The 22,193-nt window shown below is 40.3% G+C and overlaps 1 protein-coding gene across 5 annotated transcripts in view; it reads right to left on the bottom strand.

The window, feature by feature from the left end:
- Nucleotides 1-22,193, bottom strand: part of CACNB4 (calcium voltage-gated channel auxiliary subunit beta 4) — a 272,472-nt gene that overhangs the window by 13,142 nt on the left and 237,137 nt on the right. For all 5 annotated transcript variants that reach the window (XM_060302449.1, XM_060302450.1, XM_030852791.2 and 2 more), the window contains 3 exons: nucleotides 17,027-17,136; nucleotides 11,579-11,730; nucleotides 9,219-9,314 (listed from right to left, as the gene is read on the bottom strand). In XM_060302449.1, coding sequence (XP_060158432.1) covers nucleotides 9,219-9,314; nucleotides 11,579-11,730; nucleotides 17,027-17,136 — 358 coding nt within the window. The remainder of the gene's footprint in view (nucleotides 1-9,218; nucleotides 9,315-11,578; nucleotides 11,731-17,026; nucleotides 17,137-22,193) is intronic.

Here is a 22,193-nt window from a genome sequence, read left to right as displayed (position 1 = left end):
TGAAGAAAATCTGCAATAGCTTTTAAAAATTTTTTTAAGTATTTAAAGATCTGTCTAGTTCTTCATTCATAGCGTATCACAAACGTTCCTAAGGAAGGCACCTGAATTAGAGCAACCAACCATCCTGGTTTGCCGGGGACTGAGTGTTTCTGGGTACTTGGGACTATCAGTGCCAAAATCTGGAAAACTGGGGAGAAATGGAATGGTCAGTCACCCTAGTTTTTAGAAAAAATGGAGCACATTTCAGTTCCTACATTGACAACTGGAACAGGTTCCATTTATTTCTTTTACATTCTCTTGGGAGGGAAGATATAGAGAGAGTGGGCACATCTTTCTTTATGACTGTGAAATATATACTTTCTAGCAAAGAGGGAGAATTTCATTAAAACAAACATAATTTCTTATATGTTTTATCTAGGAGTTGTTATTAAACATTTTTAAATAAAAAGTTTGTAAAACTTAGAAAATAATTTTGCAGTTTAATCTTAACTTTTTAAAAAAGTTGGTGCATTACTGAATATTAGCTAGCCAGGGGATTAAATATATACAAACTCTCCCATGGTATATGCATTGCTTTACATTTATTTGTTGTGCAGAGATAAAACCTCATATGGGGCATCTTTCCTATTTCTAAGTGGAAAAAAGAAATAATAGGGGTGAGCACACTTTTACTTCTTTGTTATTGGAATATAGAGCTCCTAAATCTGCCACCATTAAAAAAAAAAAAAAAGACCGGCAAGTACTATTCAGTGAAATAATATGGCTGAATGGCAAATATGCAATGCTAATTATAAAATAACCAACCAATGTTTCTTTCATATTAAAATTGTATTCTTTATATTATTAAAGCTTTTGAGTTCCTGAGTACTCAACTCACTGGTCAACTAGTGATAGGAAACTAAGTTAAAGGGATTTTGAAAGATTTAGGAGATCTCATGGGGATAAAGGAAAGCCTACCAATATCATGGGGCTCTAGCAGTTAGTTTCAGGCACAGTTTCCACTTTAATGAGCCAAAAGGGAAAGACAATCAGAATTCCTGACACTGATGGGTGGGGAAAACATGAAGGCAAAGAATACAGTGACTTTGACCCCTTCTAGTTCCTCTCTTTTAATGATCCGTGACATTCATTCTGAAACCAACCACATTTTTCTCACCACATCCATCCATCCTGTCCGTTCTTTTTTTTTTAAAGATGGTCCTGCTTTTTATTTATTTATTTATTTGACCACGCTGTGTGGCTTATGGGATCTTAGTTCCCTGACCAGGGATTAAATCTGGGGCCATGGCAGTGAAAGCTCTGAGTCCTAACCACTGGACCGCCAGGGAACTCCCATCCTGTCCACTCTTATTCTTCAAAGATTATAACAACATTTACCCATGCTACTGTCTGCAGAAAAGGCACCCAGTGTTTTTGTTAAGTCCATATTAATCCAATGCTTTACATCACAGAACTGAAGTATCCCTAACTTGGTATATCTAAGTTGGGTGGCTGAAATTCCTGCAAGAGTAGTCGCTTTAGGACTGAGAGAAACTAGATCCCATGTGGCCTTGTTTCATGAAGGAAACATCTGAAATCAATTATTCTCTTTTTTCAAAAGTAATGTTGTGAATTAAACTATGCCATCCAGAGGCTCTGTAATAATGAATGCACCAATGGGGATGGCGTTTCAGGTAGGTGAATTCACACAATTCTAAATAATTTAAATAAACTTACTGGAAAAGGGCGGTGGAAAATTACTACCATGATAGCAATACTATTGTGATAGGATACTGAGCACCGCCACTCACTTCGGAGTTCCTGTGTTTAATAAATCTGAGTCCATTCAGCAATGGAAAATGAAGAGTGACAGAAGAGAATGACCATGGTTACTGTAACGTTAGAGGGTTGCAAGACTGTGGAGGAGACACACTCCCCTCTAGCAGACAGAGCGGTCAATGTCATTTTATACGCACAGAAAAATTACAGAGCTCAAAGAACCAGGGTGAGCTTTTGGTAACACAAACCAGCTTGTAGCTAAGTAGGATGAAAGGATTACATTTCATTTATATATTCAATTGTCTGCCTATCTGCTTTTCTCACCATGCATTACGTAGCTCTTGTGACCACAGTACTGGGGCAATTTGAACTTTGCGCTTCTTAAAATGTACTATTTTCAACTTCTCTGAAAAGGAAAAGGGCACCAATACCTGGTAGAAGCAAAATGAAATCCAACACTATAGTGTACAGAAGGCTATTCCAAATGCAAATTCAGGCTGGTCATATAAAACTACATATATGAAAAGGGCTTATGGGTTCTAGTCTCACAAACCCCTTTTCTTTCTGCATCCCAACTTTTTTTTTTTTAATATAAATTTCTTTATTTATTTTTGGCTGCGTTGGGTCTCTGCTGCTGCGTGCGGGCTTTCTCTAGTTGCAGCGAGCGGGGGCTACTCTTCGTTGTGGTGTGCGGGCTTCTCACTTAGGTGGCTTCTCTTGTTGCGGAGCACAGGCTCTAGGCACATGGGCTCAGTAGCTGTGGCTCGCGGGCTCTAGAGCACAGGCTCAGTAGTTGTGGCGCACAGGCTTAGTTGCTCCGCGGCATGTGGGATCTTCTCAGACCAAGGATCGAACCCGTGTCCCCTGCATTGGCAGGCGGATTCTTAACCACTGCGCCACCAGGGAAGCCCCATCCCAACTTTTCTTTTGTGAATCCAGAGCAGGCAATGAAGGAAAGTCCCTCCCTCTTCCAGAGTAGAACTATTCAGTAGCCCATCCTCCCAGCTCATCTTTCTGTCTGTGGCAGATTAAAAATGGCCACAAGTTCTTTGACACTCCCTGCATAGAGACAGAGGGTTTATGTCCCCTCTCCTTGCATCTGAGCAGCCTCTACGTTCCCTTGACTAGCAGAAGGCTGTGGAAGTGATACTGAGCCAATATCCAAGCCCAGTATCTAAGTTAAAGGGAGTGGAATACTTGCTCTCGGAGCCCTGGGAGCTGCCATGTAAGAAGCTCATATTCCTGTTGGAAAGATCTCATGGAAGAGCCCTGAGACCACGCGGAGAGGGAGAGGAGCTGGCTGAGCCCAGCCTTCCAACCATTCCTGCTAAGGGACCAGGTCAGCCACCAGCTGAGTACCACCAAGTGGTTGTCATTTGAAGTCACTAAGTTTTGGGGTAGTTCGGTGCACAGAAATAGGTAACCAGAACCTTGTCCTAGAACAAGGATGGCAACTTTGGTGGGCTGTCTACATTGGGCCTGCCTCCTGCTTCTATAAACAAAATTTGACTGGAACACTTGTATTTGTTTACATACTGTGTGTGGCTGCTTTCCTGCTACCAAGGCAGAGTTGTGTAGTTTTGTGAAGAAGACCACATGGCCCACAAAGCCTAAAATATTTACTATATGGCTCTTTACTGAAAAAGTTTGCTGACCCCACTCTTAGAAGAAGCCTCACCCATGAAACCCATGATTCTCTCTACAGGAGAATACATAATAGCCCGTCTGTTGCCATTCACTCTCTAAAGTCTTGCTAGATGAGGAGACAGAGATCTTACCCTGGCTTTGCCCAAGGTGCATGACCTTTGGAAAGCCAGTTCACCTCTCTTGGTTTCAGTCCCCTCATTTGTAACATGAGACTTTCCTTAGAACTGTGCCATGAAACACTAAAATGGTTCTATAGTCAAAATTCAGGGGAAGCACTGTACACGACATATCTTAATGGAGATATAAAATGCTCATTAGCACATTAAGGCTCTTGTTGTAAAGAAACCAGTCTACGTTTGTTTACTTAGGTGTTTTCTCAAACATTTTTGGTACCAAAGTGCTTTCCACCTGTTGACATTGCATATGGAACCTGTAGTGGGAAGAACGCACTCCAGGAAATACTACACAGGGTGCTTTCCAAGTTCCCTTTTTGCTTCAATAGTCCCTGAGTTCTTTTTTCTGGCTATAGAGTCAACTTTTTTCAGTACTCTTTTAGACTTCCCTTTCTAAAGACTGTCGCCTTTAATTTCTTAGCAATGTGAGATTCCACCAGTGTAATTTGCTGACTTTTCAGATTGGAGACGCAGTGGCCAATTTAGCAAGTTGCAAATTCTCCTAGAGGAACTAAAATGACACAGTGATCACCCGTCTTTGGATGAAAATGATAATTATGGTCTTGAAGTAGGGTAGGGACAAATGCAGATACATTTTGAGACTACTACTGGTTTTCATAATCCAAAGATTTTTTTCGTGAATGCCAAAATAGAGTGTACAATTCCTTCTTAGCATTACAAATGCTATTCAAGCAATATTAAATGAACATGTTTAATAATGTAAAGTGTTTAGAAAATATTAAATACAAGGTAACCTTGCTTATCCAGACTGCTTGTTTAGAATTCCAGGTTATCGAACCAATTATATAAAACAAGGAAGTGTTTACCCTGCTGAAATAATGACAGGGTAAAGCTGCCTTCGCAGTGCATGAGGCTGTTGGAGATTCCTGACACGAGGACACATCCTAAGGCAGCTCACAGTATTATGTGCATTTAAGTGCACGTATCTTTTCTTGGTTCCAGCTATTTCAGATGTAACAGGTACTGTATACATACTCAACTATCAACTGTCTCAGCAGCTATAATACATCAATTTTAATAAGACACAAGTTATTTTCTCTACTAATTATTAGGAATAAATGTTAATAAACTCATTCTCATAAAAAGATCAAATTAAAAAGGAACAAGTTCAATTCACCTGAAATGCATCTCAAGGAATCACTTACTGAGACTTCTTATAACATTATTAACCAAAACTTGTGCAGATATTCATCTAAACCAGTGGTTCTCAACCAGGAGTGACGTTTTTCACTAAGGGGCATTTGACAACGTCTAAAGATATTTTTCGTTGCCACAACTTGGGGTTTGTTACTGGCCAGAGATGCTGCTAAAATCCTACAATGTACATACAGGACAGGTCCCTATAATAAAAAATTATTCAACCTACAGTGTCAATTGTGGAGCAACCCTGATCTAAATTTCTCTTTTAATCTAAAAAAGATTTATGAAGTAGTATCTGCAAGGATATTTATTTATTTATTTATTTATTTTTTTGCAGTACGCGGGCCTCTCACTGTTGTGGCCTCTCCCATTGCGGAGCACAGGCTCCAGACGCGCAGGCCCAGAGGCCATGGCTCACGGGCCCAGCCGCTCCGCGGCATGTGGGATCCTCCCGGACCGGGGCACGAACCCGTGTCCCCTGCATCGGCAGGCGGACTCCCAACCACTGCGCCAGCAGGGAAGCCCTGCAAGGATATTTATGACCTAACAAATTGTTTGCCAAGAGTTGACTCAACCAATGGAACCTTTTTAGACTATCTGCTCCTTGAAGGCAGGAACGTGCCTTTGTCTCTCTAGCACCTAGCAAGGTAACAGGCCTAAAGCTTAAATAATGTTTGCTGAGTGTATTTTAGTTCTCGCCAAGAAGGTTGATTGTAGGTGAGCTACACAGAATTGAAATGACTAAATATTTGAGTTTGTCTGGTTTAACCATATGGAGACATGGATACCACGTCTTCAGACGTGCCCACATGTCATTCTGTGAAACATCTTAATCATGTTTTGAAACAATAAGCATATTACTTGACTTGATATATCTTCTGCTTATGCTTATACTCTCCTTTTCCCTGGGCTCTAAACCCTCATGATTTCAATAACATGTCTGTGCTGATCACTTCCAAAATCTAGATAGAATCAGAGTGTCAGAGTTGGGAAGGGATGTTAGCTACCATAGCTTTCAGCCTTCACCAGAGGAGATTCCTTCCATGACACCTGACATCAGGTCCTAGAGCCCACTCCACCCGCATCCCTGCCACCAACTGAAGGCAATTAGAGACAAGCTCTCTACTTAGAAAGCCGTCCCATTCTTCTCAGCATTTGCATTTGAGCAGATGTGTGAAATGCCTTCCTCCTGTTGGGTGAGTCTGATCACTGTGTCAAATGAAATTACACAGGCCTAACTGCCCTCAAGTCCCCCCAGATCTGCTTCCCCATACTCCCACAGATCTTAGCGCCACGTCTGGGACCTCACAGAACCAGCGCTGTCCTCACAGTGTGGATCTCTACATAAGAGAACTCAGACACGGCCAATGAGATCTGAGCTATGAATCCGTGTTTTTCCTTTTGTACCTTCCCTCTTCATTTTCCGCCATTTAAGCAGGTGGCAGGGTCTGTGCTTCCTTGTCTGGTGGGGGAGGGAGGTGTCTGTGGCAGGAAATTGCCAGCTCTCCATTTCTCCTTCAGGATTTTGTGTCCCCAAAGCCTAAATTGGTTGGAAACATTTTGTGCTAACTGCCTCTGGAAACAAAAGAAGGTGAGGATGCTTTTAGATACAACAAAAGCAGAGAGTTCCTTTAATAGTGACAAGAGGGGGGAAAAAGGAAGATACCTCCACTCTCTCAGACAGAGAAGAGAAGGGAGCTCTCTTGCCAATGTCCCAGAGAGGAGGGGCTATGAGTCTCCCAGCCTTGCCAAAGACCCCCTGTTCCCGATAAGGTCTGATGCAGCACAGCCTCCATCCTTAAGGACCACGTGGATTTGGTCAATGAATAGGTTGTCTGCATTGGAACTCTCCCCCTCACTCCCTCAACTTCCCGCCAGCCCCACCCTTTGTCTTTATTCAGCCCGCCCTGGATTAGGGTAAAGGCAGCTGCAAGCCTGGCTAAACATCCTGCCTGCCCAGTGGGCTAAGGGGTCAAAGTAGAAAATGAGCCATTTCTTGCACATCGAAGTTGGGGGCCAGAGATCCATCTACACTACACAGCTATGTGTACCAGTGGAGCAGTACGGTGGACAGAGCTTTGCTGGAGTCAGACAAAGCAGCTGAATCTTGGGGCCCACTTATTTTTTTTTAATTTTTATATTGCAGCACAGTTGATTAACAATTAATTGTGACCTCCAACAAATTTCTTAGTGGGGACTTAGCTTTCTCCTGTAGGAAGTAAGGATAGTATTATCTACTGTGGCGGTCATAGAGGTGCATGCCGAGACTTCCCCTGGAGTGAGAACCTGCTGTGCTGAGTGCAGTCAGCAGACAGCCTTGGGCTGCTGCGCCTTCGGGATCCACCAGGGCATTCAAGCAATGACCTGCTCTCCCCAGGCTGCTCCCAGCCACCACCTGAGCACAGCACGTGGACTAGAGCCTAAATGTTTCTGCCCAACATGAGGCTCCTCTAGTGCTCTGGGAAGTCCCCAGCTCCAAGTGGGAGATTTTCTCAAGGCTACATCACAGTCTGAGGCTCCTCCTACCCACTTTTTCCTTCCCCTTTTCCTTTCACAGAGTCAGAACTACATCAGGTCTGAAGGCTGTCCCTGCCAGTTCTGTCCCTGTTCCCTTTTTCCTCTCATAGGCATTTTCCCTAATAAATCTGTACTTTGAATTCCACTTAAGTGTCTGCTTCCCAGAAGACCCAAACTGATATAACTATCCTTAGAAAACTGTTCTAAAAATTGGAAACAATAGCATAGTTCCTGTCTTTTGGTAGCTGCTAAAAAAAGGTTAGCTTCCTTCAACTGGGAGGCATTAGAGTCAGGGACTGGGTAATACATTCTCCTATATTCGCTCAGTGCTTTAATCATACATTCCATTGTGTAAGTGGACTTCAATAGTCAGCAATGCGTCTGTCTAACTACAATTAGACTTAAAATAGGACTCCAGACTCCGGGCTATCCAAATTATCTGCAAGCAGATAACCAGGGGTGTGTGTGTGTGTGTGTGTGTGTGTGTGTGCGTGCGTGTGTGTGTGTGTGTGTGTGTGTGTGTGTGTGTGAATAGGTGGGTTCGATTGGGGAGAAAATTGGCTTCGGAGCCAGACAGATCTAAATCTAATCCTAATTTGCTGTGTGACCTTAAGGAAATCCCTTAACCTCTCTGTCTTCAGTCACCTCAACTATATAATGGGGATAATACTGCCCTACCTTACTAAGTAACTGTGAGGGTTAGAGATAGTAACTGTGAGGGTTAGAGATAATCTATATAAAGCACCTAGCACAGTGTCTGGCCCATTGTAAGCATCTAATAAAAGAACGCATTGCCTGTACATCCTTATTCTTACCCTGTACTCTTACTGCCTGTACATCCTTTCATTCATTTGATATTTATCGTGGGCCTAGTATGATAGGAACTTGAGACACAACAGTGAACCAGACAGGCACAGATCCTTGCAGAGCCTGACAGGTAGGCATGGCACAGCACAAAGTACATCCAGTAATTATAACAGAAACACTTAGATGGTGCTTATTATGTGCTAGGTACTGTTCTAAGAGCTCTACTACACATTCACTCATTGACACTTTACACCAAACCAACGAGGTCGGTATTTGCTCAAGATTACATAACTAGGGATGTAATCCTTAGTGTAGATTAGTATGGATTTGAACCCAGGCAGTCTGGATCCAGAGTCTGTACTTTTAACAGCTATGCTGTGTTGCTTCTCTAAACACTTGAATTGAATTTTATGATTCCACAGAGCATGAATGATCCTTACATAAGCATATAACAAAATCTAGTGAATTAAATCAGTAGGAAAAACAGTTATTTCCTTCAGAGAAACACAGGCGCAGAAATAGTAAGTCAGCCGAGCAGGTGTAGACATTGGTGACCCACACGGTAGCAGTTACCACCCCTACCCCCCCACCTCCTCGCCATTTGCTCAGCTTTGAACTCAGCAGCTGTTTTCTGGTAATGGCATTAGAAGAAAAGTTGCTCTAATATGGTTTTTCATCTTACTTAACCCTGACCTTTTCATCTGCTATAACCACAGGGCTCTTCTAGTTCTAATAAATTCTCAATTTTCAATGTCATAATCTATTATGCCTCTAGGAACTTTCTGTCAGAAAAGTTAAAGGAGTCAAATCAGTATGTTTTATTTGTTGTTTTCTTTTCATAAAAGTGTCCACATGACTGCATTAAATAGTTTGCTGACTGTTTGCAAGGCAATCAAGGTGGCAGTAAGGACATCAGACCCTGGACACCAACTTCATTTCTTATTACGTGGCAGACACCACACAGCTCTGGATGCCTGGGTAAGCCAACATGACAGCAGCAGTCTGTTCCAAGAAATCCTTTAGATATATGACAACATACCATCATCGTGACCATTCTAGAATAAAAATGACAATGCTAATATGATAAAAACAAAACCTACCAACCTCTCCTAACTAGTCAAGAATGATTAAGACAAAAAAAATGATTGTACTTACAGGGGGACATTGTGCAAGTTTATCAGCTGCCACCAGTTGAACATTTAAGTGTTTACTTTGGGACTTTCCTCTAGATTTAATCAACCGCTGTAAAACCTGATAGAAGAAGACATGAATCTGAGATACTGTCAATGAGCTGAAAGAAAACCAAATAAATCCAGACCTTTTTTCATAGTCTATTTAGCCTGAGTATTAATAGGGAGGAAATACAATATAACAAGTCATATATATATATATATATATAAACTCTGTAATGACATCAGCCACTTACACTAGCTTTCAGTTATAGTGGATTTGACATGTTCATCCTATTCTCGCTCCATGTGAGGTCTTGGTGGGATCTGGAGTTCCCACCCTAGATTTTACCCAGAGATTTCAAAGACAGCCCTGCAAAAGTGCAGGCACTGATCTGTACCAGGTCATTTATGTCCAAATTTAGTTCAGTAATATTTTGGTTCACTATCTCAATGTCAGATAAATATAAGAGTTACATATATTTGACCCTTTGTGTCACTGATAATTAAGGCATTCCAGTCTAATCTTACATTAAAGGACAATTTCATGATCGACATCTAGGCAGAACATCTGTACTGGTGTATTGCTACGTATAAACCAGGGATATACCTATGTCTTTTGGGCACTGCTGTAACTGCATTTTTCCATATACTCATCTTTCCCTTAATATTTTTTTTAGCAGAAGTAAGACCCTTCCCCCCAACTACTACTAATCTATGAGGCTCAATGATATCTCAGCACATATATCCACAGGAGTCCCCGTTCCTGCACTTATGGAGCCCACGGTGACTGGGGCGAGAGGGGTTGAAATCTATTCCACTGCAGTAAGGGTGCTTGAATCCCCTTCAGTTCTGGGTCAAAGAGACTCCAAGTGCTCAAGGCATTTTCAATCGATTTTAATGATTCCCCAAAGGTCCTGGTTTGGTCAGGATTCCCAAGCTCATCCTGCACAGAACCAGTGCCTGTAGAGATGGAAGGCTGAGAAGCTCAGAAGCATTGGGAAGGGCACATTCTCTACCTGTGAGAGGAGACCCCTGTTCTGGCTGGAAGTTGAATTGGCATTTAAGCAAGAAAACGCACTCCTAGGGCCACTGAAAAGAAGCTGATTGTTAAGGTAGTACCTCCCAAGGGTATCCATTTCATATTAACTTTTTAGAACATCATCACTTTTAAAAATCTAATTATTTATTGGCCACGCCACGTGGCATGAGGGATTTTAGTTCCCCGACCAGTGATTGAACCCATGCCCCCTGCAGTGGAAGCATGGAGTCCTAACCTCTGGACCACCAGGGAATTCCCCATCATCACTTTTTTTTTTTTTCAAATTTCGATATTTATTTTTAAAAGCAATCTCATTGTACTCTTAGTTTTTATAAATGCATAATCTATTTTTTAAAATTTATTTATTTTTAATTTTTATTGGAGTATAGTTGATTTACCATGTTCTGTTAGTTTCAGGTGTACAGCAAAGTGAATCTGTTATACATATACATATATCCACTCTTTTTTGGATTCTTTTCCCATATAGGCCATTACAGAGTATTGAGTAGAGTTCCCTATGCTATATAGTAGGTCCTTACTAGTTACCTATTTTATATATATAGTAGTGCGTATCTGTCAATCCCAATCTTCCAATTTATCTCTCCCCCCACTACCGCCCTGGCCCATCATCACTTTTTAAAATTAAAGAACACCCAAGTCAAAAGGGACCACTTTGAGGCTGTGTCACTTTTTTTTTTATCTCCCCCATTGGCATAAAGATACATGGCAGACATGACATTGTGCTCAACCACAGAACAACTATACTCCTTGAAGAACCCAACCTAAGCACAAATTAAGGGTCTATAAAGTTTCCATGAGAGATTTTATACAGTGATGTTTGACTTATATGATAAATATATATGTACTTTTTTTTAAACATCTTTATTGGAGTATAATTGCTTTACATATATATGTACTTCTTGAACTATGTACTTTCTCAACTGGGGCGAGAACATAGGTGATACAAGAATCAATATTACCTAAGAGATTTACCAAGAGAGAACCTAAAGTCTCTGAAAAGCCAGACTTTACTTTTCCTCACCTTAGTTCTTTTTGTTTTTATTATACTCTTGCATAACTGCCCAGTTTGGGAACCACAATAGACACTGAGCTTCTTGAAGGAATAAACAATTCTTTATGTGCTATCTCAAAATTTCTAGAACCTGTACAGAACAGGTGAATTAAAAACTGCTCATTAAAAGGGTCTCAACAAGACATTCTCCTTGCCCACTAAAATGCACAGAGCAAAAAATATTTCAGAAGAAACAAGCTTCTAACCCTTAAGACAGAAATGAGCTGATTACCTTTGGAGATGAGACTTTTACATGAACAATAATTGGTGCTAAGGAAGTCTTTATAAGTTGTGCTGGGTGATTGATGGTGTCTGCATCAAGAACAACCAGTTGCAAAGATCTTGCCAACTCAAAGATTCTTTCAATTTCACTTTGTACTTCCGCTAAAAGGAGAAATATCAAATAACAGGTCATGGTATTTTTATTAATTAGTTCCTATATTTAAAAAATAGTACCTCTTTCAGATGTTAGCCTACATTGCAAAACAGAACATTTTGAATTTTCATAGTCCTATCTAACTTAAGATCTTTTCTAAAGAGAGATGGGTTGAGTTTTACATAAAACCAAAGAGTTGGTGGAAAAAATTGAGAAGGCTTTCTTGATTTGCTTCTTATGCTCACCCTAATATTTAGCTATTTACATAGCTCTGTTGGTTTTGATTGTGCTTTTGTTCTAAAGAACTTTTATTTTAGCTATAGAAGCTGCAACTACATTTTAGGAAGCAATCGAAATACATGTGCAGAGCAACATCACATGGAAAGCAAATTATGCTGAAATACGCCTACCAATCAACAACTTCCATATTAATATTTTATGGATATGTTTTTTAACATCTCACAACTCATCTATTTTGACTGATATGCACATTTTTGTAACCCTGTTAAATGTTCTGGATCTACTCTTAACAACTAGCATATTGCTAAGTCTTCATTCAAGTGTTAGGGCCAGTGGACTTGTTCTAAGGCATAATTATCTTCAGTATTAAAATAAAAAAAACAAAAAACAACCTAAGATCAATTATACTAAAGTGCCACAATGCATTTAGATGCAAATCTACTTGGCTTGCTGTAATAGCCAACTGACCTGAATCTGTGCACGAATCTGGTCAAATGAAAAATCTAGTTATTTTCAATGTCAAAAGCAATCCAGCTATTTTTTAAGCAAAAATTAAGCAGATTATCTATAAAAATATAATATGGCTTTCTGAAATATAAAAAGCTTTTTAATATATATTTTTATAAATCACCTGATTTATTGATCATGTCCACAGTCTGAATTAGTCTATTTAATTTTAAGAGAGACGATCTTGTTTGCTTTTTGCTTTTCATTTTTGGCTATAGCATGACTTACCAAGGTTGTAATCTTATCCAAATTACATAGAGTAGACAAAGCTACCTAATTTAAATTATTTCCAAGATGGCCTAGGAAAAAGTTGATGTTGCTCTAAATATCCTCATTGAAAAGAGTTTGTACCAGAATCCCGTGATTTGTTTTGCTTATTCAGTATAAATTCATGTTACCCACCAAAAATTCTCCCTTCCATAACCAGACAGATTGACAGGGTGTGTGGGATCATGAATGCTCAAAACTATCATGTAACTCTATTTTCTAGGGCTTTGCTAATAGCATAAAATTCTTATTTCCCACAAAACCACTGGTGTTTAATGCATGATCTGTATAAGAAGTATGAATTTAAAGAGTCATTAGAACCCAGTAGAGGCTGTTCAGTTCAACTTCTGACTCTCAACATGTTCTCTGATTTCCCTCCTATAATGGGTTGAATTGTATCGTCCCTAAATTCATATATTGAAGTCTTAACCCCTCAGTACCTCAGAATGTAACCTTATTTTTGAGACATTGTCTTTACAGAGATCATCAAGTTAAAATGAGGTCATTAGGGTGGGAATTACTCCTATATGACTGGTGTCTTTATAAAAAGGGGAAATTTGTAGACAGGCACACACACAGGAGAACACCACGTGAAGATGGAGGCAGAGACTGGGGTGATGCTTCTACAAGACAGGAATGCCAAAGATTGCCAGCAAACCAACTGAAACTAGCAGAGAGGCATGGAACACCTTCTTCCTCACAGCCCTCAGAAGAAAACAACCCTGTGGATACCTCGATCTTAGACTTCTAGCCTCCAGACTCTGAGAAAACAAATTTCTATGTTCAAGTAAAAAAAAAAGCAACATATCTATCATTTTTCATATTATCCAATACCAATATCCTGAAAGAGTTCATGTTGCTCTGAAAGGTAACTAGTTTTCAATATATTAATGTAAAGAATCTGGACAATTTGGCTTATTTGCAAAATTCTGAAATACTTTCTACATTTATTAGTAAAAACAACCTACTTATCCCTTTTTATTCATGTCAGAAACAGAAAGATTTTTTTAATGAGAGAAGTTTGGAAAGTTTATTTTTATTGTAGTAAGTTTCATTTTTTTTTCTTTTTTCATTAAACTGCCACTGGTTTAAGGTAACTCCTGGCCAGGACTGTACTAGAACAAGGCTATCTTGCTTTAAACTTAAAATCTGAATACAATATTTTCTGAAGTAGCAAAAAGGCAGTGACGCAAAGTAGACTGCCCCGGTACAAAGAACCCGTGAGGCACTCTGAGTCTCTGTGTAAATAATTCAGAGACACCTGGGACTTATTTACTTTGCACCAGCCATGAGGCAAGTGTGGTGTTTTTGGGGAGTTTTTTGGCCATGTCACACAGCCTGAGGGGTCTTAGTTCCTGGACCAGAGGTTGAACCTGGGCCTGGCAGTGAAAGCGCAGTGAAAGCACCAAGGGCAGGCACACCTACAGTTTAACCAAAACAAAACTTGGGCAATGGGTATCAACAGAGAGGTTCTCGGGCAGAGCAGGCCAGGAGGCTGCAGAGGTCCACCCTATATACTGGAGTGGGTCCAATATTGGGATAATATGTATATGGAATACAATGAATAAATTATACGTGTGAGAAAGACATATTTACCTACACAGCTCAGTTCTTTTAAAGAAAAACTTTAACCAAACACAACAATCTTGACTACCCAGGCTGATTCCAATCAAAGCTTTATCATGATCTTATTCCAGACAAATGAACTCTGAGAAGTCATGGACCATGAACCTGGAGGGATCTCAGTGAACACTTCTATAACTTGACCACAACTGGTCTGGACCCACCTCTCCCCAGCATCTCTGTCACCTGTGCCCTTTCTCTTATATCCAAAGGCTTAAACTACTTCAATGGCTCCCTGTGGCCCAAAGCAACATTTTCCAAAGGCAGTACCCTGGATCACTAATCTCATGAGATAGCCTACGCAAAGAAGGGTTTTTTTTGCAAGGGAGGTATCACATGCTATAATAGTTTCTCTTGCAATTTCAAATGTACATCACCCTCTTTATCTTAATGCCTCTAAGAAGTGTTGCAGTGAAGAAATCTGACAGCTATTTAATCCATAAGTTTCAAATTTATTTGACTGCGGAAAACATACTATTAGTATCCTTTAAAATCAACATTTTTTGGAATCTATTTTGGGGTCTCTTTAGCAAGGTGTACTAAAGCCTTAACATACTGGCCTCGATCTATTTTTTCAGTCTCTTCTGTTGCTCTCAAATCATGCCCCCACTTCCTTTTTCTAAATATGCTCTGCACAAAACAACTTGTTTCTCAACCACACAGTGTTTATATGTCAATGCCTTTGTACATTCTTGACTGCCCTAAGAACCAGCTCAAAAAGAACTTCTGTGAAGTCTTCTCAGACGCCTCTTACTCCCTACCCTTCTTTCTTTATACTTTTAGTACTTTGCTCATAATTCCATTATCACACAGTATTTTAACCATCACTCCCTTTTTTCTGTTTGCCTGTGGCTAAGATACTTTGCCTTATTTATGTCTGTACTTCCTAAGTCTGGTACAATGCATGGCAGTAACAAGTGTTCAATAAACATTTGATGAAACAATCTACACATGTGCATTAACAAGCAGACAAATGGGCATAAGTGGCTCACATAGTGGTTATTATAATAGGCTGCCATTAAATTATCTCCAATGGTTGTGGGAGTTATGACTTTACAGAGTAAAAAGGAAAACCAGTGAACTGATATCTACCTTGTTCCTTCCTCAATATTTACACCAACCCCACTGCACCCACTCCACTGACTCTGACAACAGGTGACTACAAAGGTGATATGGAATGACCTCACAGAATGCCCATCACACTCTAGGCTGGTGCAAGATGGCTGAAAAAGTCAGGCAACCTAGCTTATGTTTTTAAGTGTCCTTTAGCCTCTCATTATACATCAGAGGAAGGAATGGTTAAGAGTCAAAGGCACTGTGAGGAGTGGAAAGGAGGGTGGAAGACAGGAGAACAGAGAACACATGCTTATTTGAGAAACCTTCAATCTAATTTGGTATCCTTGTCACCCATGATATACTACTTTAGTCAGTTACCTAATCTGATTTATCATCATCAACTCTGCCATCAACACCCCTGAAGGTCAAAATACTGTGCCTTTAAGAGTGTTTCACTCTGTCTGTGGAAGGCTCTAAATACAGAACTAAAGAAGGAACCACCGATGTCTGGGATCCTGCTCTCACAAACGCTGACAACTGTCCCATTTGGTAGGTTCAGCATTCTTTCAAAAAGCAGCCATCCAACAAACATTTATTGAGCAATTACCATGTGCCAATCCCAGGCCAGGAATAGAGATGACACTCGTCTCTTTCCACCTGCACAATTCTTGGCATAGCCTTCAATGGACACTTGACGGGATATTTGGGCATGCAATCTATCTTAGAAACCCTAATTTTAGAAAAAGTTTTCTATCACCTACAGAGCTCATTTAAGTAGTTTTTTTAAAAAATGTAGTGGCATAGAAAAACCCTGTCTTTCCTACTCTGTCCATGAGGAATAGGGCAGTAAACAAGTTGCCCTCAGAATGTGAATGCAAAAGAGAGTTATAAGTGGACTACACCACTCTGGGCCACCATAGAAACCACAAACAGGCTTTTGAGATGAGTGATATGATTCTCCTGCGGCCTGGACCCACTTCTGTGGTTGGTGAATCCATCCTCCACAGCCTCACTCCTGCATGGCTTGACGGAACTAATCACATATTGTGCTTTTTCTTCTCCATTGTGGTGAATTTCAGGATGCTTTCTGATTGGTTCACCAGGAAAGACATGTTTAAACTCCCTGAACGGTATTAATGGTGGTTGCTACTTCCACTTAAGGATGTGACTACTCTGGGCACCAGCTGGCAGCAGAAACCACACTGAGAACATCATTATCTAGCTTCCTTCTAAGGATCTGGGAAAGGTGGACATCTCATTTCCTTTCATGTCGGCTGTGACTTGGGTATGACAGATATCATTAGCCTCATTGAGAAGCTCAGGCAAAGCAGGGATGAGTGGTTTCGCGTGTTGAGGCAGTAACAGAGGAGGACAACCTGTTGAGGATTCTTCCTACCAGACTACTAATTAGCTAAGTGACTGGAGCTGAGAAAGAGGAGTCTCAGGCTACAGCAGGACTCTGCTCCCTGCTTTTCCATGGCTAGCCTTCTTGTCAGTTAATCAGCGCTTCCCCCTTCAGAATGGGGAAAATGGGCAAATTGGAAAGACATTCACAAATGCAACATGTGTCACCCCGGTCTGAGAGCGCAGTACCACATTTGAACATCTTACCTAAGCTGGACCGAGTGTTTGAGCGTTCAATTATTGCTCTCTTGCTGGGATTATTTAGGACAGACCTCTTAGCAAGAGAAATGTCAGCTGTCACTCTTGTTATTGATATCCTATGAATAGGAACACAGAACAGAACAAGCCAGTAAAAATGTCGTGGGGCTCTCCAAGAGATTTATAACCACAGTACTTAATAACCGCCTCACATACTATACTGCAACCACAGTATAATAAACATTGGCCACAAGTATTTTTAAATAGGATTTCGCTAGCATTAAAATACAGGCAGAGCAGAATGGAGGAAGGTTTTGGCTATTTAACAAAAAAAGACTCCAGGAAAAATGCAGCTCTTCCTCCACTATTGTCTGCCTTGCCGAATTCTCCTTATAATACACACCATACCAGGAGGGAATCAAAACATACGAATAAACCATGCTCTTTCTAGGAAGCAGCAATACAATTTCCCCACAATTCACAGTTGATTTGCTCTTGAACAAGACTTTCAGGAACGGCAAATGCTCTGCCCAGGTGCATCAATGCTGCTGGTCAAAGGGGGAAATCCTCTTCATTCCAATCATCAAAGACAATCAGCTGTGTTGCATTCCTGATGCTCAACAGTTAACTCATGGTACATGAAGCATTTCGCCACAGGCCCAAAGGAATGTTTCATTTCTAAGAATATGAAAAATATGATTTCTCTTCGGCAGGCACAAGGATTCTTCAGCATATTTGCATATTGCTTTGAATGCATATTGTGGGCAGTAATAAGACACTATTGCTGAAGGCAATATAAGGATTGTTCCAGGATTTCCATAAGTTAGGAAGTATCTTGCAGTCATGCAAGACAAGAATAAAACCGAGACACTGCAAATGAATGGAGACAGGGGTCTATCTGTATATGATGAGAAGCTCTGGAATTTATAATTTTAAAATTCTTTATTTTAAGCTGGGATTGCACAACTTCAGATTATGATCTCCCTGCAGAATGCAAAGAATGCCTCTCTAAGCCAGCTACTGCCATCATGGGCCCTTCTTCATTCTTATCTCCAAAACTTGGCAGAGTTCCAGGAAGGAGACAAGAAGAGTCTCGCCCCTTCCCTTTTGTACTCACTGCACTTATTCTCCCCCACTTTCAAACGCCTCTAGCTGGTGGAGCAGGGAAGAGGGTAGAGTTAGCAACAATTATTGAGCCATATGTCATCTCACACCTATTTGGGGACAACACTGTCAGCACTCTCAGGAGACTCTTCACCTGACTTCAGGGACCTGAATCCTTGGGGAGAGTTTAAAATAGTCCTTTTCATAAATGGTTGGAAATGATTTCTTTAAAGCAACAGGCTGTGCAAAAGTTCTGGTGCTCTTTTAAAGCAAAGTACTCCTTGTTTGCATTGTTGTATATATAAGCTATAGATGGTCAGGAAGTTTAAAATTTTTTAACTTCTTAGAATTTTTTAGGCTCTAATAAATTATTCGAGGCATCTTCAAATTGTCTTCTGAAGAAATCAAGAATTTTGTGAAATACATCTTGGGCTACTGAGAATGTTAAATGGGGGTTGAGTAGGCCAGGAGGGCCCCAGCTTTCTGACCCTCAATGCCAGGCAAACACCCCTGCATTTACGTTTTCTACACAGAGGGCTAATCTATGATTTCATTGTAAGAACTTGTTCAACTGCTAAAAGATATTGGAAAACACTGGTCTGTACAACTTCTTCATTTTTTAAAATTAATTAATTTATGTTTGGCTGCGTTGGGTCTTTGTTGCTGCACGTGGGCCTTCTCTAGTTGTGGCAAGCAGGGGCTACTCTTTGTTGTGGTGCACAGGCTTCTCATTGCGGTGGCTTCTCTTGTTGTGGAGCACGGGCTCTAGGTGTGCGGGCTTCAGTAGTTGTGTCTTGCGGGCTCTAAAGCACAGGCTCAGTAGTTGTGGCGCACAGGCTTAGTTGCTCCATGACATGTGGGATCTTCCATGACCAGGGTTCGAACCCGTGTCCCCTGAATTGGCAGGTGGATTCTTAACCACTGCACCAGCAGGGAAGTCCCACTTCTTCATTTTATCAAGAAGAAAAGTGAGACACAGAGAGGAAGTTACACATGGTTATTTAGAGTCTAAGAAGGTCTAAAGTACAGGTCCCCAAGCACCAGGCCAGTACTTAGTCACCTGACTCATAATTCTCTTACAGTTTCAGTTTTCTTCTCCAGCAACGCTGAATCTCCTGATACCAGCCACATCATCAAGTGCAGATCTTGGCCACATGCTGAGAGATGGTCAAGATCTAAATCAGGTTAAAGTCAGTGAAGCCCACATCTGAGTCTCCATTACTCAGTTGGCTGCTGCCCTTGAGGCATGAAATCTCATAGGGAGTCTTTGCGGTCATAGCTCCTTGTACCTACAGAAGAGGATTTGCTTATTTTTGAGTTTCTGGTTTTTTTGTTTGTAGTTTTAAGAATGGGGTTGCTGGTTAGAAACATACAGTTAATTTCCAGAGCAATTCAAATATATGACTGGAGAGAAGTGGGTTGGTTTAGGGACAGAATTCAACCTTCTAGAATAATGATTTTTAGAGGGCCCAAAGAGTCTACTCTGCTTCAGTGAAAATCAAATTTGCTAGCTCTATACTAGCCAAATAGTGACCCTTGGTTCTTAAAACTTGAAAGGATCATCAACAGATGTGCACTCTTATTTTTTTCTGGGTTTTAACACACTTTTACCAAGCCATTTTCAGACACATCCAAAGTTTTACCAAAAAAACAAAACAATAACACACATACACAAAAATGGAAAAAAAAAAACCTGCTTCATGTATTCCCAAACCAGGAAAAGGTGTGGACAATAAAAGGTTCTTTTTCTTCTTTTATTGGTCAATAAAATGGCAGCTAATTTGTTAATATAGGTTATTTCTTAATAAAAATACACATTATGAAACAGCTCAGGAGAAGACAGACACAGCTCCAGAAACCCTCTAATAAGACAAAGCAGGAGTTTTTATTTTCCATGCAAAGATGCTTACTATTATCAAACTCAGACACCAAATCCAAACTTTTTTTGTTGTTTAAAAGGCTCCCCAGCAATGTAATTACATTCATCATTAAATGCTAGTCTATCTACTTTTTTTTTTTTACTTAAAGTTATACCCTTTCTATTTCTTTTCTTGCTATACTCATATCCTCTAGTTTCTTTCAGTACTTCTATGTATCTTATTTGATATACATCTCTAAAAAGTTCCCTTGGAAACTTTTTTGTGATGTAGTGTCAGTAATTACTAGCCCGGAGATAAAAGACTAACAGAAGTGCAGTTCCCCAGCAGACTGTATATATATATCTCTAAATCTAGTAAATCTGAACCCTAATTGTTGCTTATTTCTGGTTTGGAATTCATTATTTCTGCAGTCCATCATGTGCTATGAGTATTAGTTTTCTGAGATTTTTCTATGGAAAGACATTACTCTTAGGTGAGACGCACATTCAACAATAATTAGTATTTCCATGTTGATAATGGAACAGCTAAAGATCCTTTTAAACGCTACCCTTGCCACATCTAATATGCAACCCTGTTAGTATATTAGTTTTTATTAAAACGCTTAGACTTCCTTCACAAAGGGAAAACATTCCAAAGATCAGACAGCAAACTGTCAGGAGAACAGGAATGGAAGGCATATGTAGACCTCGGTACTCTTCCTGGGTCTTCCTCTTGGCTGGTTGTGTGACCATGGTCAAGTCATGCCATCTTTTGAGCATCAATATCATAATCAATAAAGTGGTGAGAGTGGCTTTGTTGAGTTATCTCACAGGATTGTCATTAGGAGCAAACCAGGTAATATATAAAAGTGCTTTCTTAAATAATTATTCATAGTGTCCTATGTTGATAGGCACATATATAATGTATACAAGGTAGCTGTTGGAGATTTGAGACTTGAAGGAGACAGTTTCTTTATATTCTATCCTCAAAAGTTAGCAGTCGGGCTTCCCTGGTGGCGCAGTGGTTGAGAGTCCGCCTGCCGATGCAGGGGACACGGGTTCGTGCCCCGGTCCGGGAAGATCCCATGTGCCGCGGAGCGGCTGGGCCCGTGAGCCATGGCCGCTGAGCCTGCGCGTCCGGAGCCTGTGCTCCGCAACGGGAGAGACCACAGCAGTGAGAGGCCCGCGTACCGCAAAAAAAAAAAAAAAAAAAAAGTTAGCAGTCTACCATGAACTCTCCCATTCTTGGAGTCTGTGAAATTTATATATACTTTGAGGATGGGAGAATAAGGTCAGACATGTTGCAATCAAAATCTGCTAATTTGAAAAATCATATTTGGCATTAAAGTTTTCAATTAATTATCTCTAGTGCTTGAGTGTCCACTGATGAGTCTGCATTTGAATAGAGAGTAGGAGGAGGAGATAATAAGAGGATGATATTGGTTATGAAACAGAAGGCACTGTATTGTTCTTTCCCATTTGCTGACTGCAAATCTTCCATGTCTTGGCTGCTTTGTGATAGCATCAGCTGTTGCCATTTCCTTTTATAAATAAATACTACTTCTTTGAGTCTCCCTAAATTATATTCTTAGCCTCCTTTCTTCAAATTATTTCTCAAACCTTTTTTTTTTTTAAGCATTCCTTGGCTAATAGCTTCAGATCCTATTTGTATGTTCATTTATGATTTGGGGCCATAATCATGTCAGTTACAAAGTGTCCTATAACTGCCATAGAGCTGATCTGATCCAGTTGTCAAAAAGCCTAAAGTTACAACTTTGTTGGGATTTGAAATGATTAGCATAGGTCAACAAATTGCAATTGGTTTGACTGCTTGCTGTTCAGCCTATGAATGGTAGATTCAACAAGCTGAACAAACCTCATCTGAAAGGATGATCCCCGTTGAATGTTTGTGGTGTTAAATGAAGAGAGAAAAGCTCCATGCCATTGTGCATCCACTGTGTCCCTGCCAGGCTGGTGCCACTGTAGCAGCTCGTTAGGCTCACTTAGTTTATGATCTGTGCATAGGAATTGTCACTATGTGTGGAGATCCACATGTACAGGGGTTCCCTCAGGAAGTATTTAGTATTGTGCTTTCCATTTTTCTTACATAGATTGTAGTTAGGCCCTACAATAACAATAAAATTGTAAAATAAGTAAGTAGCTTTAAACTGATTCAAATAATTTCTAAGGTATCATAAAAAAAATAAGCATATG

Source organism: Globicephala melas, chromosome 7 (assembly GCF_963455315.2).
Source record: "Globicephala melas chromosome 7, mGloMel1.2, whole genome shotgun sequence".
Taxonomy (NCBI): domain Eukaryota; kingdom Metazoa; phylum Chordata; class Mammalia; order Artiodactyla; family Delphinidae; genus Globicephala; species Globicephala melas.
This window is presented reverse-complemented; position numbering and strand designations above follow the sequence as displayed.